Below are 19,699 nucleotides of genomic sequence, written 5' to 3'. Positions count from 1 at the left end.
AAATTTTCCATAATTGTAATTTTATTTCATATTTGGCAAAACAATTGCTTTTCGGATAGTGAATTTCTGAAAAGCCTCCAAACAATTAATAATTACTATATTAACTTTGATTAAGAGAAAAAGCCTATTTATTAGCGGTCAGTTTGTTTTCTTATAATAATTATTTGGAATCTTTTTCCTAAATGTTATAGGTGCATGGAATGAGGTTTTAGCACAACAATGATAGCCATATGGAACGCATTCTAAATGCCTTACAGCCGACGAAAGATGTCCTGTAAAATCTCGGTCTTAAATGTTATACCGTCTTTGTCACTGTCAATTAATATGTAGAGACAAAAAGACTTTTTAAAATGTCACTTAGCTTAGTGTCGTTCCTGCATACTGCCGATATTTAAAACAAATATTTTTCTTTTAGAATTGCTATTTTCGTTTACATGGAGTATTTGCTTGACTATTGGTTGTTGTTTCTCAAAGTAGCATGTTGAAAAATAATATTAAACGTGTACATTAACAATTATTCGAGAATCGAATGATACCTTACTGATTGGTAACGGAATTAGAATTTGATGGTAGGTGCCTCAAACTAGTTTTAATTAAGCTGAAAAAGGCGTCTTGAAATTAACTGTTGGCAACCCTATCCAGAAGCATTGATTGTGATCGTAAAGTAGCCCGCATCGAATCCAGTACAAATATGAGCGTGTACTTCTTGCTTTTATGTGTCGCGTTGAGCCACCTTTAACACAGTTTACACCTAAATCGATTAGACATCGAGAGAAATCGATTACAGTTGTTCTGATAATTCATTTACGATAGGCTTTATCATTGCAGTTCTTGCGTTTCAACATCTATGCTTTAAAATATAGGTATCTACAGCTAATTAAACGGGTTTAACGTTTTATTTGTAAAAATCATTTTTCTTAAATCAATAGAGAGTTCTCTTACACGTTATCTAGATAAAAATAATAAGAATTACTGCAATTATTTTAACATTGCTATTTGTGCTCGTGATTATGATTATTTATTGAAAAGCTATTTATGTATTAGTAAAATAAGAACATGATTAAGTCAAGCACTGGGCTTATCTAAAAGAACGACGCTGTTCGTATCTAGCGGGCGCGAGCGCGCACCGATCTCTTCGAGCCCCTGACGTCAGCTCGGGTCGCGTCCCCTTAACCTCTATGCTCTTGTTGCAAACTGCTCATAATACAATCCGATTACAATAAAAATATAAAACGCACTATGATTTCAAGTAAATTTTATATGTTTAAACATGTTTACTACGACCAACATATTCATTATTTGTCAAACATAATTTTAAACTTTTCATAAATTTGATCCCATAAACAGGCAATATCAGAAAACCTTTAGGTGGTAATTTAAGTATAAGTGTTGTTGATAAAGTTACTTAAGAAGTGTTCATGGCGTTATCTAACTATAACACCGATTGGCCGTCATCAGGGTGTAACTGCGGCCCACAATGCGTGTGCGCACCTTACCTAGAACCTTACGTTATTAAACTTTATTGTTTGAGAGAACAATTACCTTTTGTACGAGTTGGGTATCGACGCCATTATCAGTAGACGCGTTAAGTAACGCCGGAGGCTCAAGTTCTACTATTTAGCGTAAGTCGCAAAAGCTAACATTACCGCCTTTTTAATATGGCTTTGTTTGGTTTTCTTTGAAAACATGCGAACAAGCTGAATATTTACTAGTTATAATATCATATAAAAAATATAGTCAGTAACGCTGTCTGTCCTTATACACAAAAATCTCAGTTAAATACCTGTAACGTCTAAGAATCCTTTAAAATCCTGTAGCTTATTGTTGATACCTGATTTAAATATATCAAAAGTGGTTAAATTCTGTTTTAAGTGATCGCGAACATAACTCAATCGTTCAAATTATCCAAAAGTGTTCGTTTACAAATGAAACTAGCGTTATTTACAAACATTGTCGAAACTCTTTTTAACAATTCCTAACATCTTAGTAGACATTAATGGCTTGTTACGTTTTATTTCCAAATAAACCCGACTTCTTTTTCGTTCGTAACCAGGTGTTTGATAATCCATGGCCCGAAGGTTTTTCACCCCATGGAGACTAATAGGTCGCTAATGATGGGAGTATTATGTTTCTTGCCTCCAGGTATGAACCAAAGTACCTAATCGATGCTTGCTGGTGGATGTTCTTAAAAGGACTTTTAGAAGAATTTATTTACTGTATAAGTCATTGGAAAATAAACTCAAGCGGTTTTTTTAAGTTGTTAAAGAATTATCCCATTTTCTTAATTTTTTATTAAGTTAGGTTCAGTTAAAACATTAATAGAAAAATCATGAAAATGATATCTAATTAATGAAAATATAAATGCTTCTTTTATTCAGTCTGTTTTATGGGCAACCTTTTGGAAAGTTCCGGTTTTAAAGTTGGTATTTAGATAAAATATTTTACATAAAATCTAACTGAGTCATATTATTAATACTTCAAATCTTACAAATGTTCATGACATGAATAAAAATGCGTTTTATTGCGCTTGTAAACTATCTTAGCCTAAATAAGATAGATAGAGAGTAATAAAATATTGCAATTAAGGTGGACTCCAAAAGTAAGGGATAATTAATAAACCGTGCACGAAGGAAAAACTAAGGATCCCTCGCAAGACACGTAAACCAGCGGCCGCAAAATGGCGGCGCCCGCCTTAGTGTTTTATTCAAAATAACAAAAACAAACAGTATTTTATTATAACTGAAATTATTTCAATGCATTAAATCAATTGAAACATGATCCAGCATAAAATCGAATTTCACTTTAAATCTGTGCCGGTGGTTAAAACTTCGAATCGGTAAAGTGTTGCCCAAGTTACACTACCTTTTGGGCACCTGGGTTGCCTTCTGGATAACTTGAGGATCTGTCAAAAGGTGGCTTCAAAAACGGACACATTCAACACCTTTATAAGTCTTATTAGGCACCCTGATGGCAAATTATGTAATTTACGTACGTAAAACATGTATTAAAATTGTTGAAATCGCTCGTATCTTCAATCATTTCTGTGTTGTAAGATTGTCTTTGAAATCTATTTCTCACAAGACGTTACAGGCTACATATTTGTATTATAACAAGAAAAGGCAATGTGAGACGGTCGCATTCTCCGTGTGCGACGTCAATATTAGTTTCCTCAGCTATTAAATCATGGAATGAGCTCAGACACGTTATTCTCTCTCGCGGAAGAAAAATATTGATTGTTACGATCTTTATTTAGGCTTCAAAATATTATCAACTGACGATAAGATTTACCCGAGAATACTGCGCTCATGATGATGGATCCAGAACTATTATTATCATGTTTTCGACTAGTTATCACAATAGTATTTTTAATTACAAATTTTGCTTTGTAGGTGCTACCTAAAGCTAAACTCTTGTCGTCATCTCCATCATCATCTACAAAAAAATACCATTTACGCTGAGAGTATGTTTTTTATAACAGAAATGTAGTGTTTGGGCTCAAATCTGTCACCGATTTTATGAACATTAGTTTTGGTTAGGGCTAGGAGTCGCGAAGCATATTCTGAATATCTAAATAGATAAAAATACATCATTTAAAGCATGATTGCAAAACTCATTTGATTACAGTGCAAACATCTATTCCAGTTTTAATCAAACTTAGATAATTATGTGTAAAAGAGTGGTATCTTTGATTAATTCATTCGTTAGATTTAGCGTAAAAATACCTATATCAATCAATATTATGCAACACCTCGACAGGTGCATAACTTGTTTTTTTTTTACTAGCTTTGATAACTCTTATCGATACAGTTTGATGGCTGTGAACGACACAAATGTACAACTGTTAATACGAAATTCCGTCCATTTTATCTATTTTCTCACATTTTGACCTTTCAGTTTCGATTAGAAGTAGTAGCGGTCGTGAAAACCTGAAAATGGCGTCGTAGTTTAGAAATGAAAATTACAGATTCATAGCATCTGAAAATATGCATATAATTATCATTAGTTCAATTATCTATAATTATCATTAAGTTTTAATAGATATTCGTTATTAACTCGCTCATCGCTCGGCCTGTTTTTATTGCTTTGTGTACGAGATAAGTCCCACAACTCGGTGAACATTCAGAAGCCAGTTATTCAACGGCATGGGTAATTCGCACTGCTCCCGAACTAACGTTTCACAATTGTTATTTGTTATTAATTTCACGAACGATACGCCGGCTTTTAATGTTTTATAAATACGACGCATTGTTCTATAAGCGACACAATACCTTGCGGTGTTCGCGGCTCGGCTCGAATCCGATATGCAACTACATCGGCCTGCGGCGTCTGTCTGACGCATTCTTCTACACACACAAATTGTGGAAATATACCTCTTTGCTTTGCCTCCTTTAGAGTTAACTTAATACTCTTTATGCCATATTGATAATTACTGCAGAAGTATTATGGTTTACTATAAATCATTCTTTTAGACGTCGACGCTATGTGTCTGCAATGCCAATTAGAAATCAGAAAATATCTACGTAATAACATGTGAATAATGAATATTTTCATCTAAATCTGCGTTCAAATAGTAGTAGCTCAGTTACCATGGCCACATGGGTAGGTACCTATAAAAGTATGTAGCGAGCATGTTTAGCTACCTACAACGTTAAGCGACGAATTCCAAGAAACCCGTATCGGGAGGCACGTACGCGTAAGATTGGCTAAATCTCAAGTGTTAAATGTTACAACATAATAACAATAATGTATATTGTAGGTACTTTAAACAGAACTCCTGTTACTTATACACTAGCACGCTGCTTTTGTAAATAGCAATTAGGAAATGTATATAATGGCCGTTAGCTGCAAATTAATTCTCAATGCTGCGCTATCCTCGGCATTAACGCACAAAAAGTGTAACGATGATGTCATGACTAAAAGCTCCGAACGTAAAATATCGAGAAAAACTCAAAATGCCAATGTCGTACTTTAGTTACTTAAAGTACTAACTAAACTACAACTAGGTGAAATATGATATGAAGCCCTCCGAACAACGCGACGGTAACAGACGTTCGTTGAAGTTATCAATTTAAAGAGATACTGCGACTATTTATGCCGTCAGTTTTATTTCGTAATGTTCAATTAAACCTGTCCTAAAGCTAAATCTAAGTCACTAACTTTATCTTCATGAGAGGTTACAGCAATTAAATCAAAGTAATTATGGCTGAAAATCAACTCAAATTACTTGCGAAATAAGAATTTTCTACAGTATTTGTATTTATTTGGAACCACGATTATCATTTGACACAACAGGAAGTTGTTTAAAACGGTTTTAGAGAATTATCTATAGTTGTATTGTTGTTTATCTATCTTTATAGAAAATGAAAGGACAATATACAATTCTTCTTATAGAGCATTTTACCGGTTTTTAGGAACGTAATAAATTTAAAATTATCTCAGTTTTTGTAGTTAATTTTGTTATTTGTTTCTATATGAATGATTATTATACTTCAATTCGCGTTTGAACCGAATGATCTGATCGCAGTTAAAAAAAAACGATGTGTAAAACTGTTCACCCTTTTTATTGGATTTAAACAAACATATTTGTGTAAATTTGTTTGTGTTAGAGACAATGTGTTAAACTATACGACTATGCGAAACTTACAGGAACGCGCAGTTATGAAAATGCGTTTCGTTAGTTTTTGTATGATCTTGCCGACTTTGCTATATATTACGTGTCATGAAAGCGGACGCCTTTTTAAAAGTTTTTTTTATTGAAATGTATCATGTAGTCTCAGATACTTAAATTTAAGAATCATAATTATCAATGACCAAATCTGATAGTTACAATAGTTATAGACAATATCAATTGTTGAGTGCCAAGTATACATGTTTAAATTGTAATGTTTTGCGTGCAGGTGCATCGCCCTACGACAGCCGAATTTGTCTTCAAGAAAGCAACACGGACGCGTCTAATTCCCAAGCTGTAAAAGGGGAAGAAGAATTGTCAAGAGTCTACCAGACTTTATCGTTACCTGCTCTTCCGAGGGATGATAGCAATTCAAACAACAAGTGCGTACTTATTATTATTCAATTATTTAATACAACTGCAATTAATCCTTCTTCAGAAATTTTCTTGCTTTTGTCACGTATTTTAAAGAAATGGTTTGTCAATCCAGCAGCAATGAAACAAAGAGTAAATCTAAGTCATCGGCCCCAACCAGCCCAGGAAATTCTGAAATGAAGCCGCAGTCCACCACACCGACGTCCCAGGCTCTAACTAAACCACCATACTCTTACGTAGCTCTCATAACGATGGCTATACAGAACAGCGAAACAAAACGCGCTACGCTAAGTGAAATTTACGCTTATATCACCAAGGAATTCCCATTCTTCGAAAAGAATAAAAAAGGATGGCAAAATTCAATTCGGCACAATTTAAGTCTAAACGAGTGTTTTATAAAAGTACCTAGAGAGGGAGGCGGTGAGCGTAAAGGCAATTACTGGACTCTTGGTAAGTTACTACTTAGTCACATTGAATAATGTATATGGTGATTTTATGGTAGCAGTCGACATAATGTTTATTTTATTATCGATGTCAAATCTTTACAACTACCCTTGAATGCCCTACAAGGATGTTAATTCTGAATGGGTTGCATAATAATATGTGTTATTGTTAAAGCCATGCGAATTCCCGCTGATAGCTATGCGATCATTCACTATCATTTTACATAGCATACCTTAGAAGCGAATTGCTTGCGATATGAAGCTGCTCCCATGTTCATAGACTCTTGGGTGGTGAGTGTAGTATTGTTGTAGATCCTCAATGCGGCGAAATGTTCGAGAATGGGAACTTCAGGCGGCGACGGAGAATGAAGAGACCTTTCCGAGCCACCCCATACTCCAAGCCGTACGGTTACCACGTGACTCATGTGGGGCAACATGTCCCGCCTCACATGCAACCACTGCCGCTGGGAGCCAGGAATTACTTCGGACCGGCTTCCCCGTACCATCCACCCTCATACCCACGATATGACACGTGAGTGTGTTTACAAGTTTTTAGTCCCTCTATATTTTCTGATAGTTACGAAATTTAAATTGGACTCAAAGTCAGACCTAACGATTATTAAATAGGTTGAATATTTATAAAACAGAATTAGAAAAATGTGTCGTAAAAAACGTAATTAACGTCGAAAGTCAACATGTTTACGAGGGAATGCCCAAATTATCAAAACAAATTAGTTTTAAAATAGTACAGCTATGTTTACTATATGTTAGATCGCTTTAATGACGATCAATATCATTAGAAATTGATCAATCAACTGCTATATACTGTTTAAATGACAAGCAAAGATTCTTAATACTAAGACATTATTATTACATATTAATTATAATAAATATTTACGTTTTCTGCCAGTGTTTACAAAACAAAATCTAATAATTTGCTGATACGTTATTGAAGAATTTTAATTCCGATTTATGTGACCTTTTCAATTACACAATTATCAATGAATGTCATAGTAAGTAACGAGCTCAACAGGTGTCAAGTCTGACCTTAAATAACTAAGACGATAAAGGCAAATTATTCCAAATTTAATAAACAATATGCGTACAACTAAATACAAATTTAACGATAACACATTTAATTGGTTGAAAATTCGAACTTTTGAAAGTTTATCAAATGTGGTCGTTTATTTGATAAGCAAGGTACCACCTATCTTATATAACTCACGCGATATCTCTAGTGTTACCCGATTTAATATCGGTTACTTTGTACCGAAGCATCTTCGTTACATTTGTTTAAATTAACAATATTATACAATTATGCAAAATATGTAAGTAGGGTCAAGAGATAATATTGTAATGTTATTGGGTTTAATAATGGTCGCCGAAAGTGTATCTGGTTGTGTTAGCGTTCATTTGGCTGATCGAAAATCAGTTAGTTGATTTATTTCATAGGTTTGACTGACGAATGGTGTAAAAATTGAATCTTTATGCTTGTTTTACGCCATCTGCCTCGAAAGGCTTTGCAAAGAATCGTGACTATCAGCTTAATGACAATGCACCTACGTCCTACAGTCTAACGACAAACTAGGTTGATAAGTTAAGATAGCATGAGGTTTTATGACTCGAGGCATATACGTAATAAGCTGTTCTGATTTATTTGAATATATGGGAACGCATGTTGGACATCACGTAATAAACTCGTTGGTTAAGACATGAGTTCTAATAATGGAAACCAATTGTTAAAAGGTACTGATGTGCTATTGGTCGAAGGCAGGTAAGATGGGCGGAGTTTGTGCGCTTTATCTCTGCCTATGCCACGGCGACTTAAGAGACCGTTCAAGGTTTTTGTTTTAACGACATCCTCGTTGGTTTCTTGCATGCGATATTTGCCTAGAAACGCGCTGAAAGGAAGCTAGGCAATTGTCTGAAAAATATTTTGAATAATTTAGGCAAGTCTCACATCCATTTCCTCGTTATATAGGTTTTTATTTAAGTCTGCATTTCCTTTGATTTTAATCAACATGCACACCAAAAGTAATCACCATACATTCTCGAGGATTGAATTGGAGATATAGATGAATAACTATAACAACATGGTGAATAAAAAAATGTCTTTTTCACTCGTTAAGAATAAACATCTGTCTAAACTTAGTCAAACGTAACGGTAATGTTCAGAAGTGGCTGTCGCTTCAACGCATGTGGTGTTAAGAGAAGCTTGTGTTTAGTTGTATTTAAATGTTTCCAGTACATGGCTAACGCAGTCGCCGAGCGGGCTAGGGTACGCGGGCGCGTGCGGAAGTATGGGTCGCAGTCCGCCCGGGTGTTCGCCACACAGCGCGCTGCCCCACCAGTCGTCGCCAGTCGCTGTCAATCCATTTGCCACACATCAAATACAAGGACAGGTAACAAATATCACAAAAAAATAACACCACACGTTATCACACGAATATGATACGTAATATTGATTTAGAAGTAGGTACATGTAGTAAATATAAATGCAATACTTTACAATTAATTTCACAAGTTTTAATGTTTACCAAAGTTTTAAATGTAATCTCATATTTAATTAAACCGTAATGCAAACGATGATTAAAGAGATTATAGATGATTGATATAATGGTCTTGATTAAAAACTCTGATTGTCCACTGCAATAGAATTTTATTTTATTTCTATATGAAATAGATAATAGTTTGCGAAGTTTCAGTTTAAAAACATGATTTTGATTTGAATATCTCATAAATGAAATGTTTAATTTATAACATGAAAAGATACTTATATACTTATTATTAGATGTATGCGTTTAACTAATACTTGTAAAGTAGCAGCCGCCACCCACAACAGAAGTATCACGTAACAAGAAAAGTTGGTGGTATTACAAAAATAGATTGGAAGATTTTAGTCCCTTTCAGTGCAATAATGCATAGTTAAAATGAAGTGCGGATCAAAATAAAATACTACTGTTTAGTAGCCATCCCCGTCAACCGTTAGTTAATATTTATTACATTTTTTTTTCCTGAAGTTTCCCACAAAATTATTGTATTTAGAATGATGAAACAAATTATTACAGTAAACAAGTGTTGTAATGCTCCTATGAACTCCGATGGCGTGTTAAGAGGCTAATTTCATTTCAGTAATTAAATCGAGATTAAAATTTGAGTAGCGTATCAAAAAGCAGTAAAACTGTATGTTCGCCAATTGGCGCTATGACTGTTCAATAATCGACTTTATCGAAGAAATAACTCAGGGAACTGGTGAGATAAAAATAGGCATAACTTATTTTACTATAGGGCAATAATATAAAATGTTGGAGAACTTTAATTTTGTGTTGATAATCATAAAACCAAAATGTATGCGAACGGGTAAAAAGTACGTCCTGACGATAACCTCTTCTTAGCATCGGAGTTCACCGGAATACTTAAAAATTAGTTAATTAAGCAAAAATTAAGAATGAGCCATCCTACTACTAAAATAAAGGCGAAAGTTTGTAAGTATGGATGTATGGATGTTTGTTACTCTTTCACGTAAAAACTACTGAATGGATTTGAATGAAATTTTACCACAATATAGCTTATACATCAGAATAACACATAAGCTACAATTTTTGAGGTTTCTAATGTGAGGTCGTAAAAAAACACATTTTTTGCGCTTACATTGCAAACGCTGACTGAATCCTACAAGATAATAGAAGGCAGATAGATAGATAGAAGGCAGGTATAAATTATAACTTATATCTTCTAACCAAGCGGACGAAGTCGCGGGCAACAGCTAGTACCATATAAACTTGATTTATGTGTAATGATATTTTTTTTAAGAAAAGTGTCTGAATGTTATTCTTCTTGGTTTTAGCTCCAGAGTCCATTGCAGCCTATGCAATCCATGTCGATGAACACCTATAATGCTATTGGAGTCAGTGCTTTGGGTAAGATTTAGTTTGCATTTTAAAATAACTCTAATATCAAATTTATTCATAGTCGCGCCCTCAGAAGAGGAAAGGCGGATTGAAGGTTTAAATTAGAAAATGCCAAGAATGTAAATCTATAAAATATGATGGTTTATTTTTGACTCTGTTTTGCCTTGTCGTCGTTCTCTCAAATATTGTTGCACAAAGGTGTTTAAATAGTTACAAGAAACTTTTAAAAAATAATACGGCGAGGAAACGGTGCTTTTCGATTTTCAATGCAAATTCAAGAGGGTCTTCGTTAAGGTGACAAAATCGAAGTTTTAGAAAATTTCGTCCGTGACAAACAAAACTAGTGTTCGGGCCAACGACGCGCGCCATAAGTAGCTTTTACTGAACCCAAAAAATTTTAAATAGGCCTACATACATATATATGAGTTTGCAAGGTCAGGACTATCCGGTGGTTGCATAATTCTTTTATCGTAAGGATGATGACATTTTTTTCTAATTTCCGTCTTGTAGTAATAATAATAATGGATACGTATTTTTTATTTGTCCCGGATACATCAATTGTTCAAATAGCAGGGAATAAAACTTACATCTAATCTAACATCACAACTGTTTGTAGATTTTGCGAAGGCGAACTTTTTTTCCATTTTTGATTCTTGGTCACATCCCTATTGTAGGCACTATCTTCTTAATATTTTGTTGTTGGCCGTAGAGATCAGAATGAGAAAGATTTGTCCATCAGTAAAAGCTTATACACTACGACCTTCTTAGCCCACAACACACGTGACATAACCTTATTGCAATATACTCAATCTCTACTCGTTGTTACCTTCTTAATACCATTTGTCATTTACTTTATTTTTAGTTTTACTCCGGCCAATTTTTTTTTCGAATATATTTCCCTTATGTCTTTACTTAATAGTTGTGTTTCTATCCTTATGAAGACGACCAGATTGAGCTCACCTTTTTGACACCGTTGCAAATGTTCGCATTGAAAATGATGACTTTCCTCGAGAACATATTAATTTCTAAAAAGTCTTTGATCAGATTAACTTTTGATAACGAGAAACATTTTATAATTTATTGTTGTTCTGTTGCAGACGGGTCCCCGAGCCCTGGTCCTGGTTATGCTCCTTCTACAGGTGGCTTTTCACCAAACCGGCATCACGACATTGTCACGTCATCGGATGCAGCGGTTACTCGATTCCCGTTTTGGCCAGAAGGTAAATATTGTAAATTATTAATTAACCATTACAATAATATAAATTAACCACCTTGATGTTGTTCAATCGTTTAGTGCGTGAAGAAAGTAAGTTAAAGGTGAAAAAAGGGGAAAGGAGACGAGTCTTTAAAGTATTATTGCAAGTATATCTAATTAAATTTCAACATTGTTCATCAATAGCTCATAGTTCTGTCTATATATCAACGCACTTAACAAAAAATATTAAAAAGTGACTTGAAAACCTTTTCGTTTCAGTGTGGAGAAAATATGTTTTTTCAAAACTTTGTTTTTTTTTGGTTAAAGTTGAATCTTGTGTGATAATATTCATCATAATAAACGTTTACCTTCCACTCCCACAGTACTTACTGATTCTACTACTTGCGCCTAACTCTGTAACTCGTCAAGACTTTGTCCTTACTAATGATATAAACGCAAAGTTGTCTGTATGTCTGTTATGCTTGAACGCAAAAAAATACTGAACTTTTTGAAATGGAATTTAGTACAGAGATATTTTAGAGTCTGAGAAAAGACAAACTCTATTTTTAAAAGATAAGGAGTAGTAAATTAGTAAAAACATTGAATTCAAAGAGGTTGTTGTAACCATAGCAACTGTCAAAACGATGAAGCAACCATTCGTTGAAATTACATTTTGACGTTAATATGTACAAGTATTTTGTAACTATATCGAGCAACTAAAAACCTTGTTTAGTGGATTTCCTTTTAGTTTTCAATTAAGAATTCCTTTTTGTTTTCAAAGTTTAAGCCCGAATCGGCACTGGCATTTTGTTTTTTTAATTGGTAATTTGGAAGATGTGATTCGAAGTTTATATAATGAATCCAGGTTTTTGGGTGCTTCTGGCTTAAGATACATTTTGTAGTGAAAATTCTAAAAAAACTTCCAATATGGAAGCGTTAAACGTTAACGCTACCATGAGCACTATTGCGTTAAACGTTCAACGCTCCTGGGCAGTTTTCATATCCTCGAATTCATTTTCGCATAACGAAGTTTCACTTTTTCCGCGCGGAGGAACTCTTCGCCCTTTTTATTTTGGCACATGTTTGAAACTGAATCTCATTTTATTTATATGTCTACTTTTTAGGGGCTTCAAACAAGTACTTAACAGATCCTTAAAACCATGGTGCATGTGTGTTTCTAATTATTGCCCGTTTCACGGACTCTTATTTGGAATTCGCACAGAAATTAGCAAGTAAATAGGGATGACGAGATTTTTTTTTGCAGTGTCCAACTTGTAGTTTTTTGTATAAATTGACCAAATTACAGTGAATGAAACTTACGCGTGACTTCACGATTGAGTATAAATTTTACCATATCGTTACGTCATAAGCCCCCTCTCCTAAACTTTAAAGCAGTTAATCTTTGTCAATTCTAGTTTTTCTGAAAAAGGAAAAATACGTGTCTCATACTTTTCAATTATCTGAGGGACTAATAAGATTTTTTTCTTTTTATACCCAATCATAATCCCTATTAATATTTTAAAAATATATTGGTTCTCGGAAACATTGGTTTGTTGGTACAATGGTGTACAATGGTGTTCTATTAATGTCATAGATTCAGATTGAGATAATAAATTTATTAGTAAATTTTAAACATAATTTATTTCAAGATACAATTGGTGAATGTTCACGCTCTAAAACAAGTACCTCCTGACAACCCTATTATGCAAAGGCGAATCAATTTCAGAATCATGTTCTTCTGCTACTTCCATAAGAGGCCGAGTAAATTTCTGTGCTGCAACGGGAGGATAGGCATGAAAAGACATTAGACAAGACTTGTCTGAATCGTAAACACCTTACCGGATAGCCTTTACTTCCAGGTTCCGGATATATGTATAAGACCGTTTTTATAAACTTCAAACTGAAATATATATCCTGATTCCTGCTACTATTAACTCACATATACCCGCGATAAGTAACATTTATCATTTTATCAGCGAAATATTCGTTATGTGTTACGTAATTATTATCTTTAACTATCCTGGGTCGTAATTGAAAACTTTCTATTAACCGCATATCTGACGATTTCTGAACGCAACTCTATCGCTCTATCTTGAATTCCATACATTAAACGAGAGAAAGCACGAAACAAACTGACACCTTCACCAACAATAAGGACAACAGTTCTTCAACTTCTTTATCAACGTTCAAAAAAAAATATTATTAAGAAGAAAATAATTTGTTTTGAGTTGTAAAAGTTTGATTTGTGTTGTTGTGTTGTGTTCAAATTACATTGGTCGCAGTACCGTATTATCGTAGTTTACTTAATTATAAGTGGCAAGCGTTGTAAAGAAGGCATTTATTTGCACATTTTCAGGCGAATCGTCTGCGAAGAAAAGATGTTTGCCAAAGAAATTTAGACTTTTGTTCTAATTTTTTTCAGTTATACGTAACCTGTAAAATAAATAAAGAAGACATGGCAACGCTTATGTTTTTTGTACAACTGTACCTGGTCAAAGTCTTGCTGGATGTTAAAAAATACTGCCGAACAGTAATCTTTTTTTCCTTCGTAATTACTGTACACACTATGTACTTGTTTAACTGCCGCAAGTGCTATCCTTAAAAATAAATTGGATCTAAATTTATCTTTCCGTGCAGGAGTCACTTCTCAAACAGCTTGGACATCATCGGCATGAGACTTCGTAAACAGATTTCTCGGACTTGTTGATCCTCACGAAAGCATTGAACATTTTTAAATTCCTTCTTTTACTTTATAATTTTTGAGTGACTTGAGGCTTTAAATTACTTTTCTCGGTGACAGCAGTTTCAGAGGTATCTAGTTATAAGTCCTTATTCTAATTCGAGACGCTAAGTTTCATCCACGTTTAGTGCAGAGTCGTTTGGGGTAAATACTCAAATGAAATGTTTTGCGGAGGCATCCATTTTGTCACGAGCTATTATAATTCTTTTGCAATCATGTGTACGTTCAAGTGTTGACTGGTCTTTAAACGATTTATCACGATTTTAGCAGGCTTTCCGTAACGATTGGACAGCATCATTAAAATCATTACCACCCTTTCAGATCTCTAATGGCCTTGTTCAATTATTTTTATAGTGTGATTGCCATACTAGAACTATTTTCTTCTTTCGATTGTCTTCTGTTATATGTGATAGAATGTTTTGTTAATGTTTTGCTGTGAGGAGGAAGGAGGTAGTTGTCTTCCATTGTATAAACCCATTACTTCTCTAGGATGGTAGGCGTTAGTTATCACATAGTCTGTGATCAACGTACGACTTGATTTTATGAAGTACGAAATCAAGACCAAATTAAAGGTTCCATGAAGGCTTCCTAAAAGACATTTCAGACATGGAGTTTTATGCCGGTTCTTCTCGATAGGAATTACATTTTGGACCCGTGCTCTTAGAGTCAATATAAAATCCTCTTTCTTACGTTTCTAAGTACCTGGAAACGGCTTACTTAAAATAAAAGTAACATTCATCATAATAACATTTGATATTGATTTCGACCGTGCAATTGTTGTGGACAACACAGTAGTACCAATATTCAAGATTACAATCACAACACAACAAACACAACAAAATTTTGATCCAAGCAGGTCTTATTTCTTAAGAAAGTTGGTAGTCAGGTTATTATTAATTAAATGACGTAACGGTTTACTCACGCATATTTCTAGTTTCGGACTCAACCTCAGTCCTTATTCTTAAACTGACGCGGCTTGTTGGCCATTGTTTTTTTTTCTTTGATCTCATTAATGAGCTCTTGCTCTCTTTTGCGTTTTTAAGTTTAGAGGGTCAGTGTACGTGATTTGCGTTTCAATCACCTCTAGCCTTAATGCTAAAAAAGTCATCAGAATTACAATTATTTTATGTAATGCTTTGGGAGAAATATATAGCATTAATTATTCCTTTTCGACCTTCTGCATTCAAGTGGAGGTTTCTGAATGAATTATAAGTGCTATTATATGTAAGCTGTATGCTATTGTAATTAGGTGAGATTAAGACACCTGCTCTTGACTTCAACTTACCGTTGCCATCTTTATACAAGTAATCACATTGGTTTAGCAATCATTGATGTTCTGAGATTGTAAATTTAAGGGCTTAAGGGTTTTTTTTCTACATGGATACGTCAACCCCATTGTACCGAATACAAAATTCACTTGCACAAGATTTACAAATTATAGGAACATGTAAATGCTACTGAAAAGGAAATTACTGATTACACACTCGAACCAGACTACATATTCGTTAAGCAATATCTGAGGCATGGTTTCTCGAGATTTTAAGTTTGTCTTAGAGCAATTTCTTGTTTTCTATATGGTAAAATATGTCCGCCAAAAGGTTATCTTTAAAAAATCTACTCCCGCAGTAAGGAATTTAACCTTGGTATCGGAGAGGGAAGGAGGATCGAATCCACGCTCACAAAAGAATTGGCGTCGGGACCCACAGCACTGACACCACACCTTGGTGTCAGTCTCTCGCAATTAAATTTTCAGAATTCTTTCGGTTGTTGTGTTTTCGACAGTTCCATTTAGGTTATCTAGAGCTCGTTCCTAGAGCATAATCTATATATGCTTGTGGGAAATCAAAAGTCTAGTCTTGCAGATGCGTTTCTTTTCGTAATAAAACAATTTCTTAACTTCTTCATATGTCTTTCTTTTATTCGTCTTCCGCCATTTCTCCCATTTACCCCTCTCTCTCACACTACCCTGCTCTAACTCAGTTTACTACCTTGACACTTAGTCCTTTCATCCCCACATGCTTGATAGCGATACACGAATGTTTTATATTTCCTAGTGCTCTCTGGTCCTCCGAGTTGTGGGCGATGAGCCGAAAGTAGTGCAAATTGGTAAAAACCGTATTTACGAAATTTAACTAACATTTTCGACCTTTTCGAACTAACACAATAGGTCATACGAAAGTTGGGTGCTTCAATCAGCTTTATTAGAAGTGAGGAAATTTCTATCCTTCCTATGAATTTCAAAAACCGTAACGCTGCCAAAGACCACAAATCACCTCCTATTGACATAGAAATATAACCTGTGACTAATTTGTTCCCGATTGCAGTATTGTGTCGACCGGTAACTATTGATGAAGACACTTAGTATTGACACTTTATAAGTTTTCGAGTAGGTACTTAATTCTACTTTTTGACTGTTTTGAAGGGAATGCCGACTTGCGTAAGATATTTTCATTCTGCTATGGTTACTGTAATACATATTAAATATTTTAGTATAAGACGGATAATAAGCGCATCTAGTAGATAAATTAGAATTTGCAAGAATAACGTTTTTGAACAAGCCGTAAAAAAAAAGTGAAAATGAATGAAATGTTGAATCGATTCTGAATTTTTAAAGTTATGTGGTTAATTGTATTAGCCCCACAAACTGAAACATTTTAGTACATGTGTCTTAGCCCGCTCTCACTCATAGATATAATTCTGACTTCTTTTGCCTTTTCCTCTTTAACTTTAATCGTATCACACCGCTTCCACTGTTAAAGTCTTGTTTAGGTAACAATTCCTTGCCAACCTCTAACTATTCTTAAAATAAATTCTATTATAAGTGTTACTTCAATGCAAGGACAATGAGACTGCGAAGAAGAGAGGTATAAAAATGTAGTTTATGTATTTGAAGAAAAAGTTAATAATATTTAACGACTAGCTGTCCCCGCGAACTAATACAAATCCCCTAATAGTTGATGATAACAGTGCAGACAAAATATATTTTTCTTTTTGCAATATTTCAATATTTTATCACCGTTTAAAACATCTCTGGACCTCTACGAATATTTCAAGACTAAAATAAGCAAAATCGGTTCAGCCGTTCTCGAATTTTAGCGAGACTAACAAACAGTACCTAATTAATTTTTATATATTCAACGATAAGCAATTATATTCTTGGACTTTAAAAACATTCAATACCGCCATCTTTGATCAGTGGTAAAAGTTAAGTTCCATGGGTGCATTCTACGGTTGGACAAAGTATTTACACCAAATTTAGTTTCTTGATACACCGATAGATGGCAATGTAGGTTCAACGTTCAACTCAGTTGCCGTTCTTATTATTATTTATTTATACTTTGTTGCACATAAATTCAACCTTGAACAATTATGTTCTTGGAAAGTCATGTACAAAGGCGAGCTAACCCAGAACTGGGATCTCTTACACCAAACCTTAAGAAAAGAAGCATGTCAAGCGACTTTATGTTGCTTATCAAAAGCTTCAATTCACGTTGTCTGACCAAGCTCCCCACATGCGTATACAAAAGCTAGTAACTAACGAAACTAATCAATGCTTTTAACCAACATTTGTACAAGTTGATATATACATGTTTAAGGACACGGGAGTTTGCTTGTGTGCAGCGTATCTTATGTCGGATTTAAATTACTTTTATTTTTTTATTTACGTGAGCTCTCTTCTTTATAGAGCGATTTTCGATAGGTGGTTTACAAAATAGGTACAGTAAGGGTAAATAATACCAAATGAAATACTGGCAGCTGACTTATTTGGTTGTTAAAATAAAAAAAATGTTATAGTATAAAAGGTTAACGTTACTGAGATTGATATCACAGTGCATATTTTAATTTATGGCCGAAATCCAATTGCCTTATCATTTATTACCCTACCGATTTTATCATACTGATAATATATTTTTAAGATAACTTGCAAGTTATGATTATTTTATACAATATTGAAACACATTTGCATGCATCATAAATTCATAAAAAGTATTTTTTGTTTTCGATTAATTCTGTCAAACAGTACCTTGAAAGTTTGCTCTTCTTTGCACATCTTTCATGCAAAAAACCCTGAACGGATTTAGACGAAACTTGGTATCCAGATGGTTTATAACCTGCATTAAAACATAGGATTTTTATCTCGATTTTAGGTTCCTGTGGGATTATTTTTTATTTGTAGAGGATTAGTTTTTTAAAAAACTAGCTTGTGACTTGTCTGTAACACGTTAAGGATAATTAATTAGAAAATAAAACAGATATGTTACAGGAAATAGCTTCTTTAAGCACATTTTAATCACTGTTAAAAATTTTCCTAACCTTCCTTTTCTTTTATTTATCTGATCGGTTCGTCTCTTTTCAGTCATTGCTATCTGCTGCCTTTGGTTAAATGGTAAATTAGTAGGAATATAGTACATACCAATAATGATTTTTGTTTTTAAAGTTATCTCAGATGTTCAATTTCTTGCCATAATAGTCTAGGTGAGTCTAGATTTCTCACATGAATGCTCGAATGTTACACCATTTACTGGAAGAAAATCCTGATTCGAGAAACTCTATTAAGTCAATTAAAAGGTTTTAGGCACAAAAGTAAACTCTTGCGAAATTATTTAAAAATTGACCAATTGGTATATCTTTAGTAGATAAAGGCAAAATGCAAAACAAATTTTTAAGGGCGGCATGAAGGCGACGTCAATATTATGTTCTCGGCAATTATGTGCGTTAGACTGCACAAAATTATTATTTTTGTTTGTTTTATTGTATTATTTATTTCTCTTTCGCACAGCACAGCTTGTTAGAAATGAATATGCATTTATAAATGAAGTTATTACTTTACTTTTTTAACATAACTTTATTTAATTATTTTATACATATCATTAATTTTATATTATTTATTACTTACATATTTAAAAGTCTCTCAGCATTCACTGTTTTCAAGGAAAAAATGCCACAACTTGCTTTAATTTTTTTTTCCTTTACCTCTAAAACGGACGGATAATTTTATTTTTTCTCGGTTTGAGGTCTGAGTCATGTAGCAGTTTCAGTCGTTATAAAGTCGAGAAAGTTGGTCAAGCCCGGATTGGATTTTTAGCCACTTTTAAAGACTTTAACAGAAACTTTGCCAGTTTATTTAATTCTTCTGTATTGTGTTAGCCCTTATGAAAATTGAAACATGGTAAATTGGTTTTCAGATTTATGTATGTCGTTTATTTATTGCAGGTGGTTCACCAAGTCCAAATCCGAATTATGTGGCGTCGAGCAGTTTTTCACCCACTCGCCGCCATGAGGCTGTCACTTCGTCAGATGCTACAAGTGCTCGTTTTTCGTTCTGGCCCGATGGTAAATTAATATTTTAAACTCACCTACATCATT

At 34.1% G+C, this 19,699-nt stretch overlaps 1 protein-coding gene across 3 annotated transcripts in view; it reads left to right on the top strand.

Annotated features, from left to right (window-relative positions):
• LOC113500879 (forkhead box protein L2-like) overlaps nt 1–19,699 on the top strand; it is a 42,681-nt gene that overhangs the window by 21,293 nt on the left and 1,689 nt on the right. For 2 of the 3 annotated variants that reach the window (XM_026881833.1, XM_026881992.1), the window contains exons 4-10: nt 5,898–6,051; nt 6,159–6,493; nt 6,799–7,018; nt 8,732–8,888; nt 10,334–10,406; nt 11,495–11,617; nt 19,547–19,666. In XM_026881833.1, coding sequence (XP_026737634.1) covers nt 5,898–6,051; nt 6,159–6,493; nt 6,799–7,018; nt 8,732–8,888; nt 10,334–10,406; nt 11,495–11,617; nt 19,547–19,666 — 1,182 coding nt within the window. The remainder of the gene's footprint in view (nt 1–5,897; nt 6,052–6,158; nt 6,494–6,798; nt 7,019–8,731; nt 8,889–10,333; nt 10,407–11,494; nt 11,618–19,546; nt 19,667–19,699) is intronic. The other variant, XM_026881913.1, reaches the window with a different exon arrangement.

This window comes from Trichoplusia ni, chromosome 1, assembly GCF_003590095.1.
Source record: "Trichoplusia ni isolate ovarian cell line Hi5 chromosome 1, tn1, whole genome shotgun sequence".
Taxonomy (NCBI): Eukaryota; Metazoa; Arthropoda; class Insecta; order Lepidoptera; family Noctuidae; genus Trichoplusia; species Trichoplusia ni.
This window is presented reverse-complemented; position numbering and strand designations above follow the sequence as displayed.